The sequence below is a fragment of the Rhinoraja longicauda genome, chromosome 7 (assembly GCF_053455715.1).
Source record: "Rhinoraja longicauda isolate Sanriku21f chromosome 7, sRhiLon1.1, whole genome shotgun sequence".
Lineage (NCBI taxonomy): Eukaryota > Metazoa > Chordata > Chondrichthyes > Rajiformes > Arhynchobatidae > Rhinoraja > Rhinoraja longicauda.
The window spans coordinates 72,209,704-72,232,228 of NC_135959.1; the positions used below are offsets into that span (position 1 = coordinate 72,209,704).

At 46.0% G+C, this 22,525-nt stretch overlaps 1 protein-coding gene and 1 pseudogene across 2 annotated transcripts in view; both read left to right on the forward strand.

The window, feature by feature from the left end:
• The first annotated feature begins 410 nt into the window (after positions 1-410).
• Positions 411-22,525, forward strand: part of ufm1 (ubiquitin-fold modifier 1) — a 31,011-nt gene continuing 8,896 nt past the window's right edge. The window contains exons 1-5 of one of the 2 annotated variants that reach the window (XM_078403177.1): positions 411-502; positions 4,545-4,601; positions 6,474-6,531; positions 19,055-19,094; positions 20,027-20,059. In XM_078403177.1, coding sequence (XP_078259303.1) covers positions 501-502; positions 4,545-4,601; positions 6,474-6,531; positions 19,055-19,094; positions 20,027-20,059 — 190 coding nt within the window. In that variant the 5' untranslated portion in view covers positions 411-500. Of the gene's footprint in view, positions 503-1,314; positions 1,631-4,544; positions 4,602-6,473; positions 6,532-19,054; positions 19,095-20,026; positions 20,060-22,525 lie in introns of those variants that run through there. The other variant, XM_078403176.1, reaches the window with a different exon arrangement.
• Positions 11,746-14,583, forward strand: LOC144595401 (ubiquitin carboxyl-terminal hydrolase 35 pseudogene; annotated as a pseudogene).

Below are 22,525 nucleotides of genomic sequence, written 5' to 3' on the forward strand. Positions count from 1 at the left end.
GGGGGGGGGTGGGGTGTGTGTGGGGGGGTGGGGGGGGCTGGGGTGGGGTGTGTGTGTCTCCCTCTCTCTCTCCCCTGACTCTCAGTCTGAAGACGGGTCTGGACCTGGATGCTGACCCATTCCTTCTGTCCAGGGACGTGGCGAGCCCCGCTGAGTTACTCCACCATCTTGTGTCCGTCTCCCCCGGCGACCAGTTGACGGTTTGTTTTGGGCCTGCGCCTCTGCGGCCACGTGAGCGCAGCTCGCGGCTGCGGTGACGTGTCCTTGCGCGCCCATTGGCTGGGGCCGCCGTGTCCCACGGATTACTGATTGGTTCTCTGTTTCTGTGCCGTGATTGGTCGCCGCCGCCGATTGGGTCCTGGCTGCGGGGACGCGAGGCGCGCGATTGGTCGGCGGTGCGGAGACGTGCTGACGTGCTGACGTGTCGTGAGGCTGGTCGGCGGCGCGGAGACGTGCTGACGTTGAACAGCGCTGCTCCGGCTGCCGCTCCGGGAGGCAAAATGTGAGTGAGGGAGGGAGGAGGAGAAGGCACTGGTACTGGCACCCCCTGGGGAGTGAGTGAGGGAGGAGGAGGAGGCAGAGGCACTGGTATCACCTGGGGAGTGAGGGAGGAGGAGGGAGGGAGAGAGAGAGAGAGGGGAGGCACTTGTACTGGCACCCCCTGGGGAGTGAGTGAGGGAGGAGGCAGAGAGAGAGAGAGAGAGAGGAGGCACTGGTACTGGCACCACCTGGGGAGTGAGGGAGGAGGAGGAGGAGGCAGAGGCACTGGTACTGGCACCACCTTGGGGAGGAGGGGAGAGGGAGGAGGAGAGAGGGAGGAGGGGAGATGGGGGAGGGGAGATGGGGAGAGGGAGGAGGCTGCACTGGCACCACCTTGGGGAGGGAGTGAATGAGGAGGAGGAGGAGGCACTGGTACTGGCACCACCTGTGGAGTGAGTGAGGGAGGAGGAGAGAGGGATGAGGAGGAGGAGAGAGGGAGGAGGAGCAAGCGGTACTGGCACCAGCACCACCTGGGGAGTGAGGGAGGAGGAGAGAGGGAAGAGGAGGAGGCGGAGGCAGCACTGGTACTGGTACTGACACTGCCCTGGGGAGTGAGGGAGGAGAGAGGGAGGGAGGGAGGAGAGAGGGAGGAGGAGGCGGCGGCACTGGCACTGGTACTGGCACCGCCTGGTGAGTGAGGATGGAGGGAGGAGGAGGAGAGAGGGAGGAAGAGAGGGGGAGGAAGAGGAGGCGGCTCTGGTACTGGGGAGTGAGTGAGGAGGAAGGAGGAGGGAGGGAGGGCGAAGAGGGGAGGGGGAGGAGTGGGAGGAGGAGGAGGCGGCACTGGTACTGGCACAGCAGCACCGCCCTGGGGATGGGGAACACCAGACCAGGGACAGGCCCTGGGACAGACCCAGGAAGCTGGCGGTCCGGAAGGTAGAGGCCGGTCGATTGTGGCCCAGCAGGAGGAGGAGAACCGTCCTGTGGGAGGTTGGAACCGCAACGGGTGACAGGATCAGATGATGTAGAATCCTTGTGGGTTGAGCTGAGAAATTGTAAGGGTAAAAAGACCCTCATGTTTGGATAGGAAGAGCTTAAAGGGCAAATGCAGGCAAATGGGACTACCCAGTATGCCAACGACATGGACAAGGTGGGTTGAAGGGCCTGTTTCCATGCTGTACAGCTCCATGGTGACCATGATGGGTCCATACACCCTATCTATGCTAGTTCCATTTGCTTGTGTTTAGCCCATATCCCTCTAATCCTTTCCTATTCATGTATCTGTCCAAATGTTTTTTAAATGTTGTTGTTATACCTCAAGTGTACCACCTCGACAGCGCAATCCATTTGGTTTAGTTTAGAGATACAGTATGGAAACAGGCACTTCTGCCCACTGAGTCCGCGCTGACCAATCTTCATCTATACTCTAACTATCCTACACACTAGGGACGGTTTACAGAAGCCAATTAATCTACAAACCTGCACGTCTTTGTGAGGTGTGAGGAAACCAGAACACCCAGACGAAACGCATGCAGGTCGCAGGAAGAAAACATACAGACTCCACACCGACAGTACGCAAAGTCAGGATTGAACCCGGGTCTCTGGCGCTGTGAGGCAGCAATTCTATTGCCACGCCACTGTGCTGCCTTAGTTTAATTTATCATTGTCACGTGTACTAAGGTACAGTGAAAAGCTTCTTTGTTGCATGCTATCCAGTGAGTGAGAAGACTACAGAGGATGAGTATATTCATCACCCTCTGGGATTCATATCAAATTCATCCCTCTCACCCTAAAGTTAGACACAAAATGCTGGAGTAACTCAGCGGGTCAGGCAGCATCTCGGGAGAGAAGGAATGGGTGACGTTTCCTTCTCCCCCGAGATGCTAGCTGACCTGCTGAGTTACTCCAGTATTTTGTGTCTACCTTCGATTTTAACCAGCGTCGGCAGTTTTTTTTCTACACCTCTCACCTTAAACCTATGTACTCTGGTTCTTGATTCCCCTACTCTTGGCAAGAACCTGTATGTTTACCTGATCTATTCCTCTCATGATTTTGTAAACCTCTATATGATCACTCCTCAGCCTCCCTTCTATTCTAAGATGTAAAGTTCTAGCTTGCCCTATCTCTCCCTGCGCTCCCTAAGATGGTGTGGCCTTTCCTTCCGGTGCTCTGGTTTCCTCCCAATGATGAGCAGGTTGGTGGGATCGCGGAGCCACTTTCCTGATTCACCCAATATCACTCGAATCCCATATTACTTAAAACAAGAATCAGTCAGTGTCTTGAATATATCATAGATTCATTCCCATCCATATGAAGCATTCAATCAAACACCAGCCATTGCTTTCAATGCTCCTACCTCATCCCTTTTTTCCTTGGTGACCCCTTTGATCCCCATTGAGTCACAGAGTCATACAGCATGCAATCAGGCCCTTCGGGCTACCTGGCCCACGTTGACCAACATGCCCCATCTACACTAGTCACACCTGCCAGCATTTACTCCATATCTCTCTAAACCTGACTATACATGTACCTGTCTAAGTGTCTCTTAAATGTTATGTTAGTACCTGCCTCAATTAACTCCCCTGGCAGCTCATTCCATTTACCCACAGCCCTTTGTGTAAATAATTTAAAAAAGTTGCCCCTCAAATTCCTATTAAATCTATCCCCCCCCCACCTTAAACCCATGTCCTCTGGTTCTTGATTCCCCGGCTCTGGGCAAAAGACTGTGCATTAATCCGATTCATTCTCATGATTTTGTCCACCTCTATAAGATCACCCTTCATGTAATCCAAGGAATAAAGTCCTAGCCTGCTCAACCTCTCCCCAAAGCTCAGGCCCTCGAGTCCTGGCAATATCCTCGTAAATCAACTCTGCACGCTTTCCCACTTGACAACATCTTTCCAATAAATATGGTGACCAAACCGGAACACTGTACTCTAAATGTGGCTTCATGAATGTCTTATACAACTGTAACATCATCTCTCTACTTCTATACTCAATACTCTTGACGAAGGCCAAAGTGCCAACGGCCTTCCTGACCACCCTATTTACCTGTGATGACACTTTCAAGAAACTATGTACCTATGGGTGGGAATTTAATTTACAAACCAGCAGCACTGGTGGAATGATGTTACCAGATACAATTAGAGAGGGCTGGAGTTAGAGAAATATGTTGAAACACATTGAAGTGACAGCCAAGAAGCCAACGCCTGGACTTCAGGAGACTGAGGATGTTACGTATGTCCAACGACTCTTACAAACTTCTACAGATTCACTGTAGACAGCATACTGTTGAGTTGCAATCCTACTGTCCAAAAAATGATAACCGATCCCTTGCTTTGGGAACAGCTCTGCGCAAGACCACAGAAATGTACAGAGATTTACAGAGAGTTGTGAATGTAGCCCAGTCCATCACACAGACCAGGCTTCACAACATTGACATCAGCCACACTTCACGCTGCCTCAGAAAAGTAACCAACATCATCGAAGACTTGTCCCACCCCAGTCATTCCTTCTCCTTCCCCACTTCCAACTGACATGGTACAGAAGCTTGAATGCTTGCACCAGCAGACTTGGGAACAGCTTCTTCCCCTGTTATGGGGCTTCTGAATGGTCCTTCCATGAGCTAGGGTGCTGTCCGATTCACCTCTACCCCATTACAGACATTAGACTTCATCGATGGAACTGGTGCACTACAATGCTGAGAACTATATTGTGCACTTTGTATCTTCTTCGAGTTTGACGTGATTGTATTTATGTGTAGTATTATCTGAACTGATTGGGTAGCATGCAAAACACGCTTTTCATTGTACAATACACTGTACATGACAATAATAAACCTAATCTAAAAAATGTGCGTAGAACTAATGGGCGATGTGCTGGTGATATTCTAAACTTTACAACTAGAACGCACAAACTGAGTTGTAAGAATTGATTAACAGCTGCGAACTGTAAATGCCACACTTTAGTGAATAGCAACTTTAGTAATTATCGTCTGATTAATTATTTTAACAGAGGCATATCAGCAGCAGGTCGTGACTGATCAATTTTCTCTTTTCGTTTAGGTCTAAAGTTACGTTCAAAATCACGCTGACATCTGATCCAAAGTTGCCCTACAAAGTGTAAGTGAATGTGACTGAAAGTGCGAGCTTTGGCCTAGGTTTTATCTTCTGAATCCTTTATTGTACTTTTGTAACTCAGTTCTTGAAATACTCCTTGCAATTGTGCCACAGAACTCATTGCATGCTGTGTTGTTGGTTATTTTAAATTCACTCTTTCGAGTTTCCTTCGGGCAATTTTTCAAGTTTGGATTTATTTATATTATTATGTCCAGTTATTCAGGTTAGATTTGCAGATAATAAAAATGGTGAGGATAAAGAAAATGTTTAAGACTTTATCAAACGTAGGATTCCCTCTTCCCCTCCCCCTTCCCAGATCTCCCACTGTCTTCCTGTCTCCACCTATATCCTTCCATTGTCCCGCCCCCCTGACATCAGTCTGAAGAAGGGTCTCGACCCGAAACGTCTCCCATTCCTTCTCTCCTGAGATGCTGCCTGACCTGCTGAGTTACTCCAGCATTTTGTGAATAAATACCTTCGATTTGTACCAGCATCTGCAGTTATTTTCTTACACTTATTATACTTCTCCCCTAGTGCGTCCCACTCGATGCCTTTAATGTTAGTCTGTGCACTATCAGGAATAACTTGAACAATTACAGAATGAGAGATGATTTGATGCCAAGAAAGAGCTGCAGAATTGAGTATGTAAAAATTGATGCAAAACGGTACTTCCGAACACAGTGAATAATAAACGAATGAGGGAACGATACGTTATTGTCACGTGTTTCTAAGTGAAGAGCTTTGTTTTGCATTCAATCCAGGCAGTACACGTGTGTTGCCACGTTTTGGCGCTGACAAAGTTACAAAAGTACCGAACGATGTACTGCCTGCTGACGCACGTTGGGATAAAATATGGCAGCAAACACATGGCAATAAACAATATAACCAGGTTATTTCTTTGCCCAAGTGATAATGAAGCTTTGGAATTCTCTCCTCCAAGAGGAAAGGGTGCGGAAGAGATTCATCAGGGTGTTACCTGGGCTTCAGTAAAAGGCTGGGTCATTTTTCTTTGGAGTGAAGGAGGCCGAGGGGTGACCTTATTGAGGTGTACAAGATCATGAGGGGCACGGATAAATGCAGTCTTTTTCCCAGAGTAGAGGATTCTAAAACTTGAGAGCACAGGTTTAAGGTGATAGGGGATAGATTGAAGAGGGACATCGGGTCAACGTTTTCACTCAGAGGATAGTCCGTATCTGGAATGAGCTGCCAAATTTTCTTGCTATCATATTTCCACTCATTAGATGCTTCAATAAATGTAATTGAGTAAGAAATTTAATTTAAATAGATGACTGCATTTGGACTATTGCATTCCGTTTTCATCATCCCGCTACAGGAGGGAAGTTGTTAAGATGGAAAGAGTGGAGAGAAGATTTCTGATGATGTTGGCAGGACATGAGGGCCTGAGCTACAGGGAGAGGTTGGGCAGGCTCAGACTTTATTCCTTGGAGCGCAGGAGGCGGAGAGGTGATCTTATAGAGGTGTATAAAATCATGAGGGCAATAGATAGGGTTAATGCACAGTCTTTTACCCAGGGAAAGGGGAATCAAGAACCAGAGGACATAGGTCTAAGATGAGAGGGGAAAGATTTAATAGGAACCTGAGGGGCAACCTTTTCACTCATATGGTGGTGGTTGCTACCAGAGGAGGTAGTTGAAGCAGGTGCTATAACACTTTTTAAAAGACATTTGGACAGGTACATGGATAGGAAAGGCTTAGAGACATAAGGGCCAAACGTGGGCAGGTGGGACCAGTGTAGATGGGGCATCTTGGTCATCGTGGGCAAGTTGCGCCAAAGGGATTGTTTTCATGTTATGGCTCTCTTTGACAGGAAATTGGCTTTGTGTAATAAAACATAACTTTTTTTTATTATGTTAGATTGAGTGTACCTGATGCCACCCCTTTCACTGCAGTTTTGAAGTTTGCAGCAGAAGAGGTAAACACTGTGTGTGTGTGTGTGTGTGTGTATATATATAACAGAATTGAGATGTGCAGGGGGAGGGATATGAAGTTATATTGTTCACCTTATCTGCCACTGTATGTTTCTTTTTTTCCTAGTCAGATGTGCAGCACTTTGGTCAACGTGGGTTGTTTTTAAATGTGCTATACAAATAAATTGACTTGACTTGACTTGACTTATCTGCTCTTTTCCAGTTGACTTTCAAACGCTCCTATCTCAAATTACTGGAAGCAGTGTTAAGATTGCTATGTACTACCCTTAAATAGGTTGTTGATGTGAAATTGTTCACTAATAATAATAATTACAGGATTTTACATTGCTTTTAACCATTTTAGTTGTAATTATGCCCAAATTTAGTTTAGTTTATTATTGTCGGGTGTACAGAGTAAAACGTTTTTGTTGCGTGCCAACCAGTCAGCGGAAAGACTACACATGATTACAATCGAGCCATTCGCAGTTTATAGATCCAGGATAAAGGGAATATCATGAATAACGTTTAGTGCAAGATAAAGTCAGTAAAGTTCGATCAAAGATAGTCTGAGGGTCTCCAATGAGGTAGATAGTAGATCAAGATTGCTGTTTAATTGTGGTCGGACGGTTCAGTTGCCCGATAACAGCTGGGGAGAAACTGTCCCTGAATTTGGAGGTGCTAAACTTACTGAGCAGCAGTGGTGTTTAGATTTAGAGATACAGCACGGAAACAGGCCCTTCGGACCATCGAGTCCGCGCCGCCCAGCGATCCCCGCACATTAACACTATCCTACACACACTAGGGACAATTTTTACATTTACCCAGTCAATTAACCTACATACCTGCACGTCTTTGGAGTGTGGGAGGAAACCGAAGATCTCGGAGAAAACCCACGCAGGTCACGGGGAGAACGTACAAACTCCGTACAGACGGCGCCCGTAGTCAGGATCGAACCTGAGTCTCCGGCACTGCATTCGCTGTAAGGCAGCAACTCTACCGCTGCGCCACCGTGCCGCACTGTTGAGACACCTGTTCTAATAGGATTGGAAAATTCAAACAGTATGTTTTAAGAGGTTTCTTTGTTAGTAAACACTTGAAGCACTTTATTGAGATGCTTTGTCACTTCATACGTGCAGTAGTTCTGTTTCCCTGGATGGGGAGGATATCATTGTATTCTATTTCAGTCATTTGAGGTTTGAACCAATTGTTGACATCAATGGGATTATATCTTTAGACGGAAGCGGCAGAGGGGAAACATTCAAATTGCAGTGAGTTTCTCTACACACGTTTCTTGTGTCATTATTAATGGGTTTAATCTGTTTTCAAAAGGTATCGTATGATGATGATAATACTTTATTGTCACACTTGCAAAGTTCATAAAAGAGTCGCCACAAAAGGGCCGAAAAAGTTACAAAAAGTACTCTTTAACTCAGGGGTGTCAAACTCATTTTAGATCACGGAATGGGCAAAATGCGACCTCATGCGGGCCGGATCAGTTGTGCAGCGTGAACGCACGCACGCGCGCGCGCTCCAACAGCTTTCGTTGCCTTCGTTTCTTTCAGCCTGCTCTCATGTGTCTGAGTCTCTGCTATAACTACAAAGTGTTTCACTTTATGAATTTCGTTTCTCATGAAGAAGATTGGCGAGCAAGTATTACTTTTATGATTGGTATCTAGGCCCTAGATAGGGTGGATGTGGAAATAATGTTTCCCGTAATAGGAGAGTCTAGGACCAGAGGTCACAGCATCAGAATAAAAGGTCATACATTCAAAATGGAGATGAGGAGGAATGGGTGGTGGATCTGTGGAATTCATTGCTACAGATAGCAGTGTAGGCCACGGCATTTGGGTATTTTTGAGGCAGAGATTGATAGGTCTTGATTAGCTTACAGGGAAAAAGAAGACTATAGAATGTGGTTGAGAGAGAAAATAGATCAGCCATGGTTGAATGGCAAAGTAGACTTGATGGGTTAAATGACCCAATTCTGTTTTATAGTCTTCCTACAGTGTTTATGTTTTCCCCACAATGGGCTGGCTGGCTGGTGAACAGCAGCTACCTGGCATGGTGAAAAATGGTCTGTCCATTATCTCACCTGAAGGCCCCGCTCCCCATCCTTCTCCTTATGTCTTCCTTCCCCTCATATCCTCTCCCCTCACCTCACATGTCCTTCTCTACCCCCACCTTCTCCCTCACCTGCCCTCTCCCTTTCCCAGCCTATCCCTTCTCTCATCCCCATTTCCTTCCTTCCATCTACTCCCCACTCCCCTCCCTAATTTCATCCTCTCTCTTTCCTTACCTCGTCCCTAAATCCCCTCCCTTCCCTCATCCCTAAACACCATTCATATTTCATATTTTCATATTTCATATCTCAGATACAGCGCGGAAACAGGCCTTTTCGGCCCACCAAGTCCGCGCCGCCCAGCGATCCCCGCACATTAACACTATCCTACACACACTAGGGACAATTTTTACATTTACCCAGTCAAATTAACCTACATACCTGTACGTCTTTGGAGTGTGGGAGAAAACCGAAGATCTCGGAGAAAACCCACGCAGGTCACGGGGAGAACGTACAAACTCCTTACAGTACAGCACCCGTAGTCAGGATTGAACCTGAGTCTCCGGCGCTGCATTCGCTGTAAAGCAGCAACTCTACCGTTGCGCCACCGTACCGCCCCATCTTCTCTCATCTGCTCCCTTCCTCAACCACTCCCTCCCTACTTCCCTCCTTTACCACCTACTTCCCCACTCCCCTCCCTCGACACCCTTTCTTGACTTCCTCATCCCTAAAAACCCTCCCTTCCCTCATCTACTCCCCCTCCCCTTCCTTTACCACCACCTTCTCTTCCCTATTCCCGCACAACTACCAGCACGTCTTCACATCTCACCTAACGTTAACCCAAACTCAGACCACCCAACGTTAACCCAAACCACCCTGGAGAGCAGCTGAGATTCTAGATCGCTAACTGCGACCCCATTCACAGTGCGGCGACTTCCCACCAGCCTCTATCCACGCACTCGCCTGGGTCTCAGGTGCATGGTGACGGTCTCTGTGGCGGCAGCCCAGGCACTTCCCGGTGTCCACAACAACACTGAGACACCCCACCTTCCCCAGAGCCGGTCCCTTCCCGCCTGCGTCACCACCTGGCCGGATATGGGCGTAGCGTCCACTCACCCCTGGGAGTGGGGAGGTGACAGCTGCAGATCGCACTTGCATTTTCCTTCTGTGCAAAATCCATATTTCCTGCGAGTTTAAGCGGTCATGTAGCTCACTTCCGGTGTATAATCTAACAGTGCTGGCTTTTCCTCAAGTCATCCCGCGGGTCGGATTGGACCCCTTCGCGGACTGCATCCGGCCTGCGGGCCGGTAGTTTGACACCTCTGCTTTAAGTAAAGCTGTGGTGGTTGAAGCTTTTGACTCTCTCCGCCATCGTCCTGCCGATATAGACATCTTTGTGGGTCCTCATCCTTCCTCTTCCATTGTCCACAATCGGGTCCTTGGTCTTACCGAAATTGAGAGTCAGGTTGGTGTGCTGGCACCATTTGGTCAGTCGATCAATCCTATTTCTATACTCTGACTCATCATCATCAGTAATTCATCCAACAACAGTGGTAGTAATGTTGGTCCCTTCTCCATCCCACTGCACGCTGGGTTCCTCTTTGTTCTCGGCGACCCCCCCCCCCCCTTACGCTGGGAAAATGTACACTCTTCAAATGGCCACTTTAGGGAGCCAAACTTTAGGAAAATTAGATGGTTTAAGAGAAGAGGCAAAAAAAATTACTGACAGCATTCTTGCGGTAAAGAATTTTGACTTTCTTAAGCAGGAGAACTGTGGTGGTTTTCTTTGGAGCAAAGAAGATTGGCAATAGATCTCACCAGCCATAGAGCTGTACAGCACGGGAACAGGCCCTTTGGCTCTCATTAGCCAGTTGGCGTGTCGGGCTAGTCCCATTTCCCTGCACTTGGCCCCCATCCCTCTAAACCCTACCTATCTATATATCTGTCCAAATATACACCGCTGTAATTTCTACATGTTGAAACCAAAATGTATAAAAATGGCCTTTAATAAAATCTGACAGTGTGCACTTTAACTACATGTGATGTTTTTCCTATTACAAATCTCAAATTGTGGAGTACAGAGGCAAATAAATAAATGATGGGTCTTTGTCCCAAACATTATGGAGGGCACTGTATGTTACAAGGGAACAGGTTCAAGGATTTGACCAAAGATCTAGAGGAACAAGATAAACCACTCGACCCTAGAAACAGTAGTATGTCATGATGCCATTTTAGTAGGCAGAAACTTGCAGAAACATTTAAAAAGAATAATAAGAAAAACCTGTGAATTGATAGATGAGATATATTCTGCATTTTAGCAGTATCATCACACGTACTGTTCCCCCAAAACACTGATTACACTGTGAGAGGCATAGCGAACGGCGGGTTTTGCCTACTAAAATGGCTCCTTTGCATACTACACTTCAGTATAGGCGATTTCAACGGAGTGGTCCATCTTGTTCCTCTAGTATCTTTGGATCTGACTAGTAGAACAGAAAAAGCCTCGCTCGTGTGTTTAGTTACAAATCAGTTTTATTGGCAAGGGAGAGAACAAAAACAATACTTGTCTTGAAGTTCTCCCCCTCTCTTCGACGATAGTTTAGCAACATGCTCTCTCGCTGCTCCAACTTCAGATAGTTCCTCTGTCCCTCTCTTCCCCTGCCCCTTCCCAGATCTCCCTCTATCTTCCTGTCTCCACCTATATCCTTCCTTTGTCCCGCCCCCCTGACATCAGTCTGAAGAAGGGTCTCGACCCGAAACGTCACCCATTCCTTCTCTCCTGAGATGCTGCCTGACCTGCTGAGTTACTCCAGGATTTTGTGAATAAATACCTTCGATTTGTACCAGCATCTGCAGTTATTTTCTTATACTACCTGTTGCTCCACTGCGATTTCTCCTCAAGGTATGTCCACTTTGAAGATGTTCTCCCCCTCTCTTCGACGAGAGTTTGGCAACATGCTCTCTCGCTGCTCCAACTTTAGATAATTCTTCTGTCCCTCTCTTCCCCTCCCCGTTCCCAGATCTCCCTCTATCTTCCTGTCTCCACCTATATCCTTCCTTTGTCCCGCCCCCCTGACATCAGTCTGAAGAAGGGTCTCGACCCGAAACGTCACCCAGTTAAAGGGTACCAGGATTAAAGGGTACCAGGATTGAAAAAAATATGGATAAGGTTTTAGAAGCCATGATGTTGTCCCACCATCCAACTTCCATGAAGCATGTTCTTGTATAACGTATTAAAGAAGCAGCAAAAGAATCTCTTGGCCATAAGCAGTGTATGGCCATGTTTGAGTTGCCTACAAAATTCATTCTGTCGGGTGACACGCAGTTCCAAAAGGGTGTGGGCAAGGAGGTTCTGGAAGCTTTTGCCCAGAACCACACAGCAGATTTTGTGATTTAAAAAAAATGTAAAATGTATCTTGAAACTGCTGCAAGATGGTTATGGACCACTGAGCAAAAGAAGCAGTGATATTTTGGAGTACATTCAGCTAGGGTTAAAATATATTCATGGTAATACGTCTGTTGATAAAGCATTTCACACCCTTCAGATTGAGCTTCTCTGCAGAGTGTGTGAGAAATCTGGATCAAAGCTATGTGCCTGCGTGAGTAAACGGCTTGCTGAATATCCTCAGCGCATTCCCAGTGGAAAGTTTCAAGTGGTGTTCCTGGATCAACTAAACAAAGTAAGCGGATTGTGCAACGAATCTGGCCGACGCAAACTGCAGCTATGATTTCATTGTTGCGGGAGCTGTTCACTGTTATTTCATCAACTATCAGGTCAAATTCATTGGCCTGTGTGGTCCAGTATGTTCCATTGGAAATAATGGATGAGGTCATTCAAAACCTGCCAAATGATGATTGCCTCACAGATGTCGAGATGAAGACTGCTTTGACCAATATGAATGATTGGCTTTCTTGACCATTAGCCAGAAACGCAGATAAGTGGGTTGTTGGCCAACCCGGAGGTTTGGCTGCTGTGAAAGAGTTAGCATTTTGATTGAAGTCACACTTTCAAAAATTGAGCAGGTGTTCTCCAGGCTATTTTACCCAATTGTAAGACCAGGAGCACTTTCTGTGCTGAAGTATATGCTGTTAAGTTTCCAACATTCACCGGAAGCTTTCCATCTGCTTGTTCCTCAAATTCTCTTGAATCTCTTCCCAAATTAATGGTGTCACTCTCCATTAGAGGCACTAAAGGATTTTCCTATTTAAAATGAAGAAAAAAAATAAAGCAATTGCTCAATCAATGCCTGGACATCGCAAGAAAATCAACTGGATCTGTTATACCCAAAGCTTGGTGCAAAATCAAATACAGGAAAAACAGGAGTAGCTAACCTGCTACATGAACAGTGTTATTCAGGCCCTTTTCATGGCTTCTGACTTCAGGCGGGCTGTCATGCTACTCAAGGATGGTGATTCACAGTCACTAATGATGGAACTTTAATGGCTATTTGCTTTCCCGGAACATAGTCAGAGACCAGCCATCTATCCCAGTAGCTTCTTGAAAGCTTCATCTCTTGCATGGTTTAACCAAGGAGCACAACATGACTGTTCAGAATATTTAAGACAGACTACACGAAGAAGAGAAGACTAGTAAAAGAATTACACATGGACCGAGACATTTATGCAGTGAACCTCGGATGGATTGTGGAGATCCAGGGAAAACATTAATAGAGAGAATGTTACAAGGGAACAGGTTGAAGGATCTGACTAGTAGAACAGAAAAAGACACACTCATCTGTTTAGTCACAAATCAGTTTTATTGGCAAGAGAGAACAAAAACAATACTTGTCTTGGTAAACGTGGGGTCCAGTTTACAGCAGCATCTCTTTCTCTCTCTTTTTTCTCTCTTTTTTCTCTCTTTCTCTTTTTTTCTCTCTTTCTCTCTCTTTTTTCTCTCTTTCTCTCTCCCTCTTCTCTCTCTCTTCTCTTTTCTCTCTCTCTCTCTTCTCTTTTCTCTCTTTTTTCTCTCTCTTTTTTCTCTCTTTCTCTTTTTTCTCTTTCTCTCTCTCCTTCTCTCTTTCTCTCTCTCCTTTTTCTCTTTTTTCTCTCTTTCTCTCTCTTTTATCTCTCTTTTTTCTCTCTTTCTCTCTTTTCTCTCTCTTTTTTCTCTCTTTCTCTCTCTCTTTTTTCTTTCTCTCTCTCTCTCCCCCCCCCCCTCCCACCCCCCGGGAACAGAGTGCTATCAGCCGCAGACTGGCGTGTAAAGCAATACACAGCACTACAGACTTGGTTCGCAAATCAATACACACAGTGCTACAGACTGGGTAATACACACAGTGCTGCTGGTTTGGCAGGCAAAGAGCTTTCGGCTGCAGTGCTATCGGGTTTAAACATAGCGCTACCGGCCACTGCGCTATGGGTCACAGACTGTTAGGGCAACATTCTCGTATAACAACACTTTCTGGATAAATGGGTTCTGGAAACCAGAGACTTATTTGGCGAGCGTGCTGACTGGTTCAGTATTTACGCATTTTCTTATCTACAATGGAGCAGGCATGCTTCGATTTGACTGAAGTTATCTTAACAAAGAGTGATGTAGTCAGTAAACGACACAAAGTGCTGAAGTAACTCAGTGGGTCAGACAGCATCCTGGAGAACATGGGTAGGTGGTGTTTTGTGTCGGGACCCTTCTTCATACTCTCGTGTTCAGTATGGCCGGAGGAGCAGAGACCATGGGTCTGCTGGAGCAGACATATTTGTGGATTTTGGGAGGGAGATAGAAACGGGCGGAATGGGGCTGGGAACTAAGGTGGGAGGCTGTGGAGGGGAGATGGCTGGAGGTGATGAGATCAATAACAGTCTTGGAGATGTTGGCCTGGTGTTAGTCTATGGAGCCATGGTCAAGGGGTTGGTGTGGGGAGATGTCTGTGAGCTGGCGTCTGGCCTCGGCACGGGAGAGGTCAGCCCGCCAGACTACGCCACGTCCCTTGTTGGTGGGCTTAATGACAATGTGCACTCAGTGGGGGTGAGATGGGAGCGGAGAATGCGAGGCTGTTGATGTCGCGGCAGCAGGTCCAGAGAGGGGAGAAGGCCAGCAGGGGAGAGGGGTTGGTCCCGAAGGAGGTGGAAGAAGGGGTCCTCAGTTACTGAGTTTGAAGAACATTGCTGATCCATGGTCTCCAGAGATGCTGCTGACCCACTCAGTTACTCCAGAACTTTGTGTCTATTTTTAATAAACCAGCATCTGTAGTTCCTTGTGTCCACACAGTAATGTAGTCAGACCTAGAGTATATTCCATTATTGGTAGAAATTACAGTATTTGGATAGAAAGCGTCGAGTCCTTTTTAAGGGCGGCACAGTGGCGCAGCGGTTGAGTTGCTTCCTCACAGCACCAGAGACACAGGTTCGATCCTGACTACGGGTGCTGTCTGTCGGGAGCTTGTATGTTCTCCCAATGACGGCGTGGGTTTTCTTCAGGTGCCCAGTTTCCTCCCACACTCCAAAGACGTACAGGTTTGTAGGCTAATTGGCTCTAATAAAAATTATAAATTGTCTTGTGTGTGGGATAGTACTGGTGTACGGGGTGATCGCTGACCAGCATGGACTCTGTGGGCCGAAGGGCCTGTTTCCATGCTATATCTCTAACGTCTAAAGTAACGCCTAAAAGCCACAGACTAATGACAACTTATAAAGCAGTCCGTATTTGTAAACAAAGGAATTTTGAGATGAGAAATTTTTTTTTTCTCCCGATGGAAATTCAAATGCCTTGATATAGAGATGCTGCGTTTCTCCATTACTAGTTACGAGTTCCAGCTTTCTGTGCTAGGAAACCTAAAGTACTAGGCACCAGATCTACTGCTTTTCACAAAGGAGTTATAGTCATAGAGTCATACAGCGTGGAAACAGGCCCTTTTCGGCCCACTCGTCCATGTTGACCAAGTCCCCATTGAAGCTAGTCCCATTTGTTTTATGTTATCCCACTTTCTCATCCACTCCCTACACACCAGGGGCAATTTAGAGGCCAATTAACCTAAAACCCTGCACGTCTTTAGAATGTGGGGGAACATCAGAGCACCTGGAGAAAACCCACGCCGTCACAGGGAGAATGTACAAACTCCGCACAGACAGCACCAAGGTCAGGATTGAACCCAGGTCTCTTGTGCGTGTGGTAGCAACCCTCCTGCTTGGCAATCTGCTAGAGTACCTCAAGTAGTCTGAAGAAGGGTCCCGTCTGGAAACGTCACCTATCCATTGAGTTTTAGTATAGTTGATTGTCATGTGTACCGAGGTACAGTGAAAAGCTTTTGTGGCGTGCCAACCAGTCAATGGAAAGACAATACATGATTCTCCAGGTGGGCGGCATGGTAGCGCAGCAGTAGAGTTGCTGCTTTACAGCGAATGCAGCGCCGGAGACTCAGGTTCGATCCTGACTACGGGTGCTGTACTGTAAGGAGTTTTGTACGTTCTCCCCGTGACCTGCGTGGGTTTTCTCCGAGATCTTCGGTTTCCTCCCACACTCCAAAGACGTACAGGTATGTAGGTTAATTGGCGGGTAAATGTAAAAATTGTCCCTAGTGGGTGTAGGATGGTGTTAATGTACGGGTTAATGTACGGGGATCACTGGGCGGCACGGACTTGGTGGGCCGAAAAGGCCTGTTTCCGGCTGTATATATATGATATGATATGATATGATAGCAGTAATTTAATTTCTATGCTGTGAGATTATAGTGTAAAATCTAGCAAAGTGGCGCAGCGGTAGAGCTGCTGCCTTAAAGCGCTGGAGACCCAGGTTCGATCCTGACCTCACCTGCTGTCTGTACCTAGTTTGTACGTTCTAGCTGTGACGGTCTGGGTTTTCTCTGGGGTGCAGAAACTGCAGATGCTGACTTATACCAAAGATAGACAAAAAGCTGGAGTAACTCAGAGGGTCAGGCAGCAGGAGTCTGAAGGAGGGTTCAATCCGAAACATCACCCATCTTTTTTCTCCAGAGATGCTGCCTGACCCGCTGAGTTATTCCAGCACTTTGTGTCTATTTTCAGGTCTGTAAAGGGCCTGTCCCACTTAGGTGATTTTAAGGCGACTAGGCTGTCGCCAAACTTTCGCCGGGCATGATCGTGAGGAGTCTTCCAAAGATCGTAGTGGATCGTAGTGGATCAAACGGTTTGAAATCTCTCGGCGACAGCTGGCTTGACGCCAGGTATCGTAGCTTATTGCGGTCGCTGTCGCATGCTGTCCCCAGGTTTGCTAGGTTCTCTTAAGATGCATTTAGAACCACATAATATTAAAATAAGTAAAGTAATTTCAAAATACCATAAAATGCTTGTGTTTAACCAATTTATTTACCGTCAGGATATTTGACAAGTCAAGTCAAGTCAATTTTATTTGTATAGCACATTTAAAAACAACCCACGTTGACCAAAGTGCTGTACATCTGATTAGGTACTAAGGAAAAAATGAAACATACAGTAGCACGCAAACATAACAGCACATACAGAACAGTTCACAGCGCCTCCTCAATGAGTCTCAAACGCTAGGGAGTAGAAATAGGTTTTGAGCCTGGACTTAAAGGAGTCGATGGAGAGGGCAGTTCTGATGGGGAGAGGGATGCTGTTCCACAGTCTAGGAGCTGCAACCGCAAAAGCGCGGTCACCCCTGAGCTTAAGCCTAGACCGCGGGATAGTGAGTAGCCCCAAGTCGGCCGACCTGAGGGACCTGGAGTTAGAGAGGTGGGTTAGATTTTTGATGTGGGGGGGGGGGGAATGTCCATTTAGGGCTTTATATGTGAATAGGAGGAGCTTGAAGTTGATTCTGTACCGTACAGGGAGCCAGTGGAGAGAGGCCAGAATCGGCGTGATGTGGTCCCTTTTACGGGTACCCGTCAGGAGTCTCGCTGCGGCGTTTTGGACCAGTTGCAGGCGGGACAGGGAAGATTGGCTGATCCCAGTGTATAGGGAGTTGCAGTAGTCTAGGCGGGAGGAAATGAAAGCGTGAATGATTTTTTCAGTGTCGTCGAATTGGAGGAAAGGTTTGATTTTAGCTATGGTACGAAGTTGGAAGAAGCTGGCTTTTACCACAGCGTTGACTTGCTTGTCAAATTTTAATGCAGAGTCAAATATCACGCCGAGGTTTTTGACATACGGTTTGACTAGGCAGGATAGGCTTCCAAGACTGCCTGTTATCAATTTGATGGAGTCGGGGGAGGGGGGGGGGGGGGCGAATAGGATGACCTCAGACTTGCTCTCGTTTAATTGGAGGAAGTTCTGTGCCATCCAACATTTTATGTCCTCAAGGCAGTGTAAGAGGCTGTTTAAATTTGACTGGTTGTTGGGTTTCAGGGGGAGGTAAAGCTGAGTGTCATCGGCATAGCAGTGGAAAGAAATGCCGTGCCTTTGAATGATTTGGCCAAGGGGGAGCATGTATAGAGAGAAGAGAATGGGGCCTAGGATGGAGCCTTGTGGAACTCCGCAGGAGAGGCTAGCTGGAGCAGAGGAATAACTGCCTATGTTGATGGCGAAACTCCTATCTTTGAGGTAGATTGGAGGCGACAGTTTGACGGTCATGTAAGCGTGGGAATTTTTGTGATGTTTTTGGCCTCGGCCATTACATTTAAAGTGAGCTCCAAACCCAGCTATGCAACCCAGAACTCAGATATACATCTCCCTTACATTTTCAAAGAATGCCTACATACTTTTCACAAAAATCCACTGAACCACTTTTAAAATTATTAGTAAACTGGAAGTAAATCCAGTTTATTCCTTGTTACAGTGAAGCTTGGTTTATAAATAACCCATACAAGGTGTTATAGTTCATAACTCTCAAGTACTTACCGACTTGTCAGTGATTTCAGCGAAAACCAGGACGCCGGAAAAGCATTGACAGTGTGGGAAATTTTGCGATGTTTTTGGCCTCAGCCATTACATTTAAAGTGGGCTCCAAACCCAGATATGCAACCCAGAAACCAGATATACATCTCCCTTACATTTTCAAAGAAAGCCCACACACTATTCACAAAAATCCACTGAACCACTTTTAGTGGGAATTTTCGCGATGTTTCAGAAGACGCTGTAATCTCGACCTGACTCGGCAGTGTTGTGGTGATTGTCATCGGGTAAAAGAAAAGTTCGGCGATCTGCTACGACTTTGACAGTCGCCGGCAGTCGCCAAAAAGATCGCCTAAGTGGGACAGGCCCTTTAGTCAATTAGTTTCCGTAAACTGTCCCTAGTGTGTGTGATAAACTGGTGTACAGGCGATTACTGGTCAGCGTGGATTCGATGGGCCATGGGGCCTGTAGCTCTAAACGAAGCAAAATCCCAATAGTGTAATATTACACTCTCCGACTTTTAAATGGTTTAAAAATCTTACTATGTCTTGAATCGGTGCAGAAACCTAAATATTAATCTTTGTAAACTATACCGTACATACGTTTATTGGTACTTTTTTGAATATAAGATTATCTCTCAAATGAGTGTTTGGGAACTGTTGTCAAAAACTTTGTTTTTCATTGAAATGATTTTCCTTTCTATTTAGTTCAAAGTGGCAGCAGCAAGCAGTGCCATTATAACCAACGGTAAGAAAACAAGCTTTTTATTACTGTGCATTTGCTCATGTTGTGGTTTTTAAAAAGAAGCCCGTGTCATAGCTGACAGAGGAAGCCATTTATAGGGCAACTTTTTCAGAGGTTGGTGGGCGTATGGAATGAGCTGCCGGAGGAGGTAGTTGAGGCAGATACTCTAACAACATTTAAAAGACACTTGGACAGGTACATGGATAGGGAAGGTTTAGAGGGATACTAGACCAAGTGGACTCGTTGGGCCCAAACCTGCATTGGTGCAGCACCCTCTCCTCCCCCTCTCCCCCCCCCTAGAATAAAGGGGAGGCTATTTAAAACTGAGGTGTGAATTTGTGGAATTCTCTGCCACAGAGGGCAGTGGAAGCCAAATCACTGGATGAATTTAAGAGAGAGTTAGATAGAGCTCTAGGGGCTAGCGGAATCAAGGGATATGGGGAGAAGGCAGGCACAGGTTACTGATTGTGGATGATCAGCATGATCACAATGAATGGCGGTGCTGGCTTGAAAGGCCAAATGGCCGCCTCCTGCACCCATTTTCTATGTTTCTACGGGTCTAAAATTGTCGCACTATCGTGTACCGTTTTGGCTGTAGTTCAGGAACAAACAAGCAAACAAACGAGAGTATTAGTATATAGATGGACCAAACGTGGGCAGGTAGGACTAACGTAGATGGGGCATGTTGGGCCAAAGGGCCTGTTTCTGTGCTGGATGCCTCTGACTTTCAAAAGTAAAGCAAGTACATTGTTGAAATGGATTTGCAAAAACATCGATCATGCGTGAATGATAGTTATAGATTGAGTGTACGCATGCATAATTATCAGTTAATGGAGTTCCATACAATGTCATGTACTGTCATTTCTGAGAGGGAGCAAATGTTTCTATTTCATCCTTCTCTACTTATAGTTTAACAAGAATTTGTTTCACTGCAGATGGGATAGGAATCAACCCAGCACAAACAGCAGGTGAGTACAATTTCACTAATAATTTCTGAAGGCATTGTATTTAATGTCTGTGACTAAATAAAATGTATGTTGTGAATTCCTTGCTTCCAAATGGCTTCAATAATTAGTGTTTGTCCGGCCATTCTTTATTTGAAATAAAAGCAGAATGTTGGAAATACTTGGGTTAGTCAGCATCTGTGAGGATGTGTAGGAAAGAAAACTGCAGATGCTGGTTTAAATCGAAGGTAGACACAAAATGCTGGAGTCTGAGGAAGGGTCTCGACCCGAAACATCACCCATTCCATCTCTCCAGAGATGCTGCCTGACCCGCTGAGTTACTCCAGCATTTTGTGTCTATCTGTGAGGATGTTTTGGGTTCAGAATCAGGTCAGGATCACAGGGAGGGACAATATACAAAGGCCAATTAACCTACAAACCTGTACATGTTTGGAGTGTGGGAGGAAAGCTGAGCACTCAGAGGAAACTCATGCGGTCACGGGGAGAACGTGCAGACTCAGTCTCGACAACACCCGTAGTCAGGATAGAACCTGGGTCTCTGGCACCGTAAGGCAGAAACCCCACCGTGCCACATGTTTTTTCCTATATTACCTGTAATATAGAAGGATGAGAGGGGATCTTATTTAGAAGGATGAGAGGGGATCTTATCGAAACGTATAAGATTATTAAGGGGTTGGACACGTGAGAGGCAGGAAACATGTTCCCAATGTTGGGGGAGTCCAGAACAAGGGGCCACAGTTTAAGAATAAGGGGTAGGCCATTTAGAACGGAGATGAGGAAAACCTTTTTCAGTCAGAGAGTTGTGAATCTGTGGAATTCTCTGCCTCAGAAGGCAGTGGAGGCCAATTCTCTGAATGCATTCAAGAGAGAGCTAGATAGAGCACTTAAGGATAGCGGAGTCAGGGGGTATGGGGAGAAGGCAGGAACGGGGTATTGATTGAGAATGATCAGCCATGATCACATTGAATGGTGGTGCTGGCTCGAAGGGCCGAATGGCCTACTCCTGCACCTATTGTCTATCACAATGTGTGTCAAATATGTGTCAAATTTCAGAAAACCCAAATAAAGATTTAGTAAGAAGAGATCTCAACCTGCTGCTAGAAGTGGGATTTAATGTGACCAGTCTGTATTGATTCAAGATGTAGCACGAATTATTTAATGGAACAGTATTTATTATAGGTTAAGGGGGAGAGTTGTGATCAATTGGGAAGATTGATTGGATTGTGTAAAATTATATTTTTGTGCCTTATTTAACTGTTTGCTGCCTTGTTCGGAAGATTTGTTGCCTAGAATTTGGCACAGGAGGGGTCAGAACACACTCCCCTGGGGGTGGGGTTACGTTAGTGTGGTTGAATGGAGAATGTAGGCAGTTGAAGCAAACAGAATTCAGTCAATCGCATCTATAATTACAGCATTTAAATCTTAATTTATCTTTCAATTACAGATTCCTTAAGTGGTGTTCATTAAGGAAAGGAATTGATCATTGGAATAATGTTTATGCCCATCATGATGTTTAATGTACGCAGACTCTTGTAGATTAATTACCTTAATAATAGGACGATAAACTAGGGGCTGGAAAAGGAGATCTGTTTTAGAGAAATCTTGTAATCTGCCACGTTTTAAAAATCAGAACTTAGAGTGATACAGTGTAGAAGCAGGCCCTTTGGCCCAACTTGCCCACACTGGCCAACAATGTCCCAGCTACACTAGTCCCACTTGCCTGCGCTTGGTCCATATCACTCCAAACCTGTCCTATCCAGGTACCTGTATAACTGTTTCTTAAACGATGGGATAGTCCCAGCCTCAACTACCTCCTCTGGCAGCATGTGAAAAAGTTACCCCTCGGATTCTGAATAAATCTTTTCTCCTTCACCTTGAACCTATTATGTCCTCTGATCCTCGATTCCACCTACTCTGGGCAAGAGACTCTGTGCATCTACCCGATCTATTCCTCTCATGATTTTGTACACCTCTACAAGATCTCCCCTCATCCTCCTGCACTCCATAGAGACCCACTCAACCTCTCCCTATAGCTCACACCCTCTAGTCCTGGCAACATCCTCGTAAATCTTTTCTGAACCCTTTCAAGCTTGACAATATCTTTCCTATTTCATGATGCCCAGAACTGAACACAATATTCCAAATGCGGTCTCACCAACGTCTTGTACACAAAGGATTGGACATTGTCTGCATTGCAGTTGTTTTTAATAGAATAAAAGGATGTAATTTAATGGAACATAGAACAGTACAGCACAGGAACAGGCCCTTCGGCCCACAATGACTGAGGTGAACATGATGCCAAGACCAACTCTAATCTGTCTGCACATGATCCATATCTTTCCATTCACTGCATATCCATGTTTAGTTTATTGTCACGTGTACCGCCGAGGTACAATGAAAAGCTTTTTGTTGCGTTTGTAACCAGCCAGCGGAAAGACAATACATGATTACAATCAAACCCGTTTATAG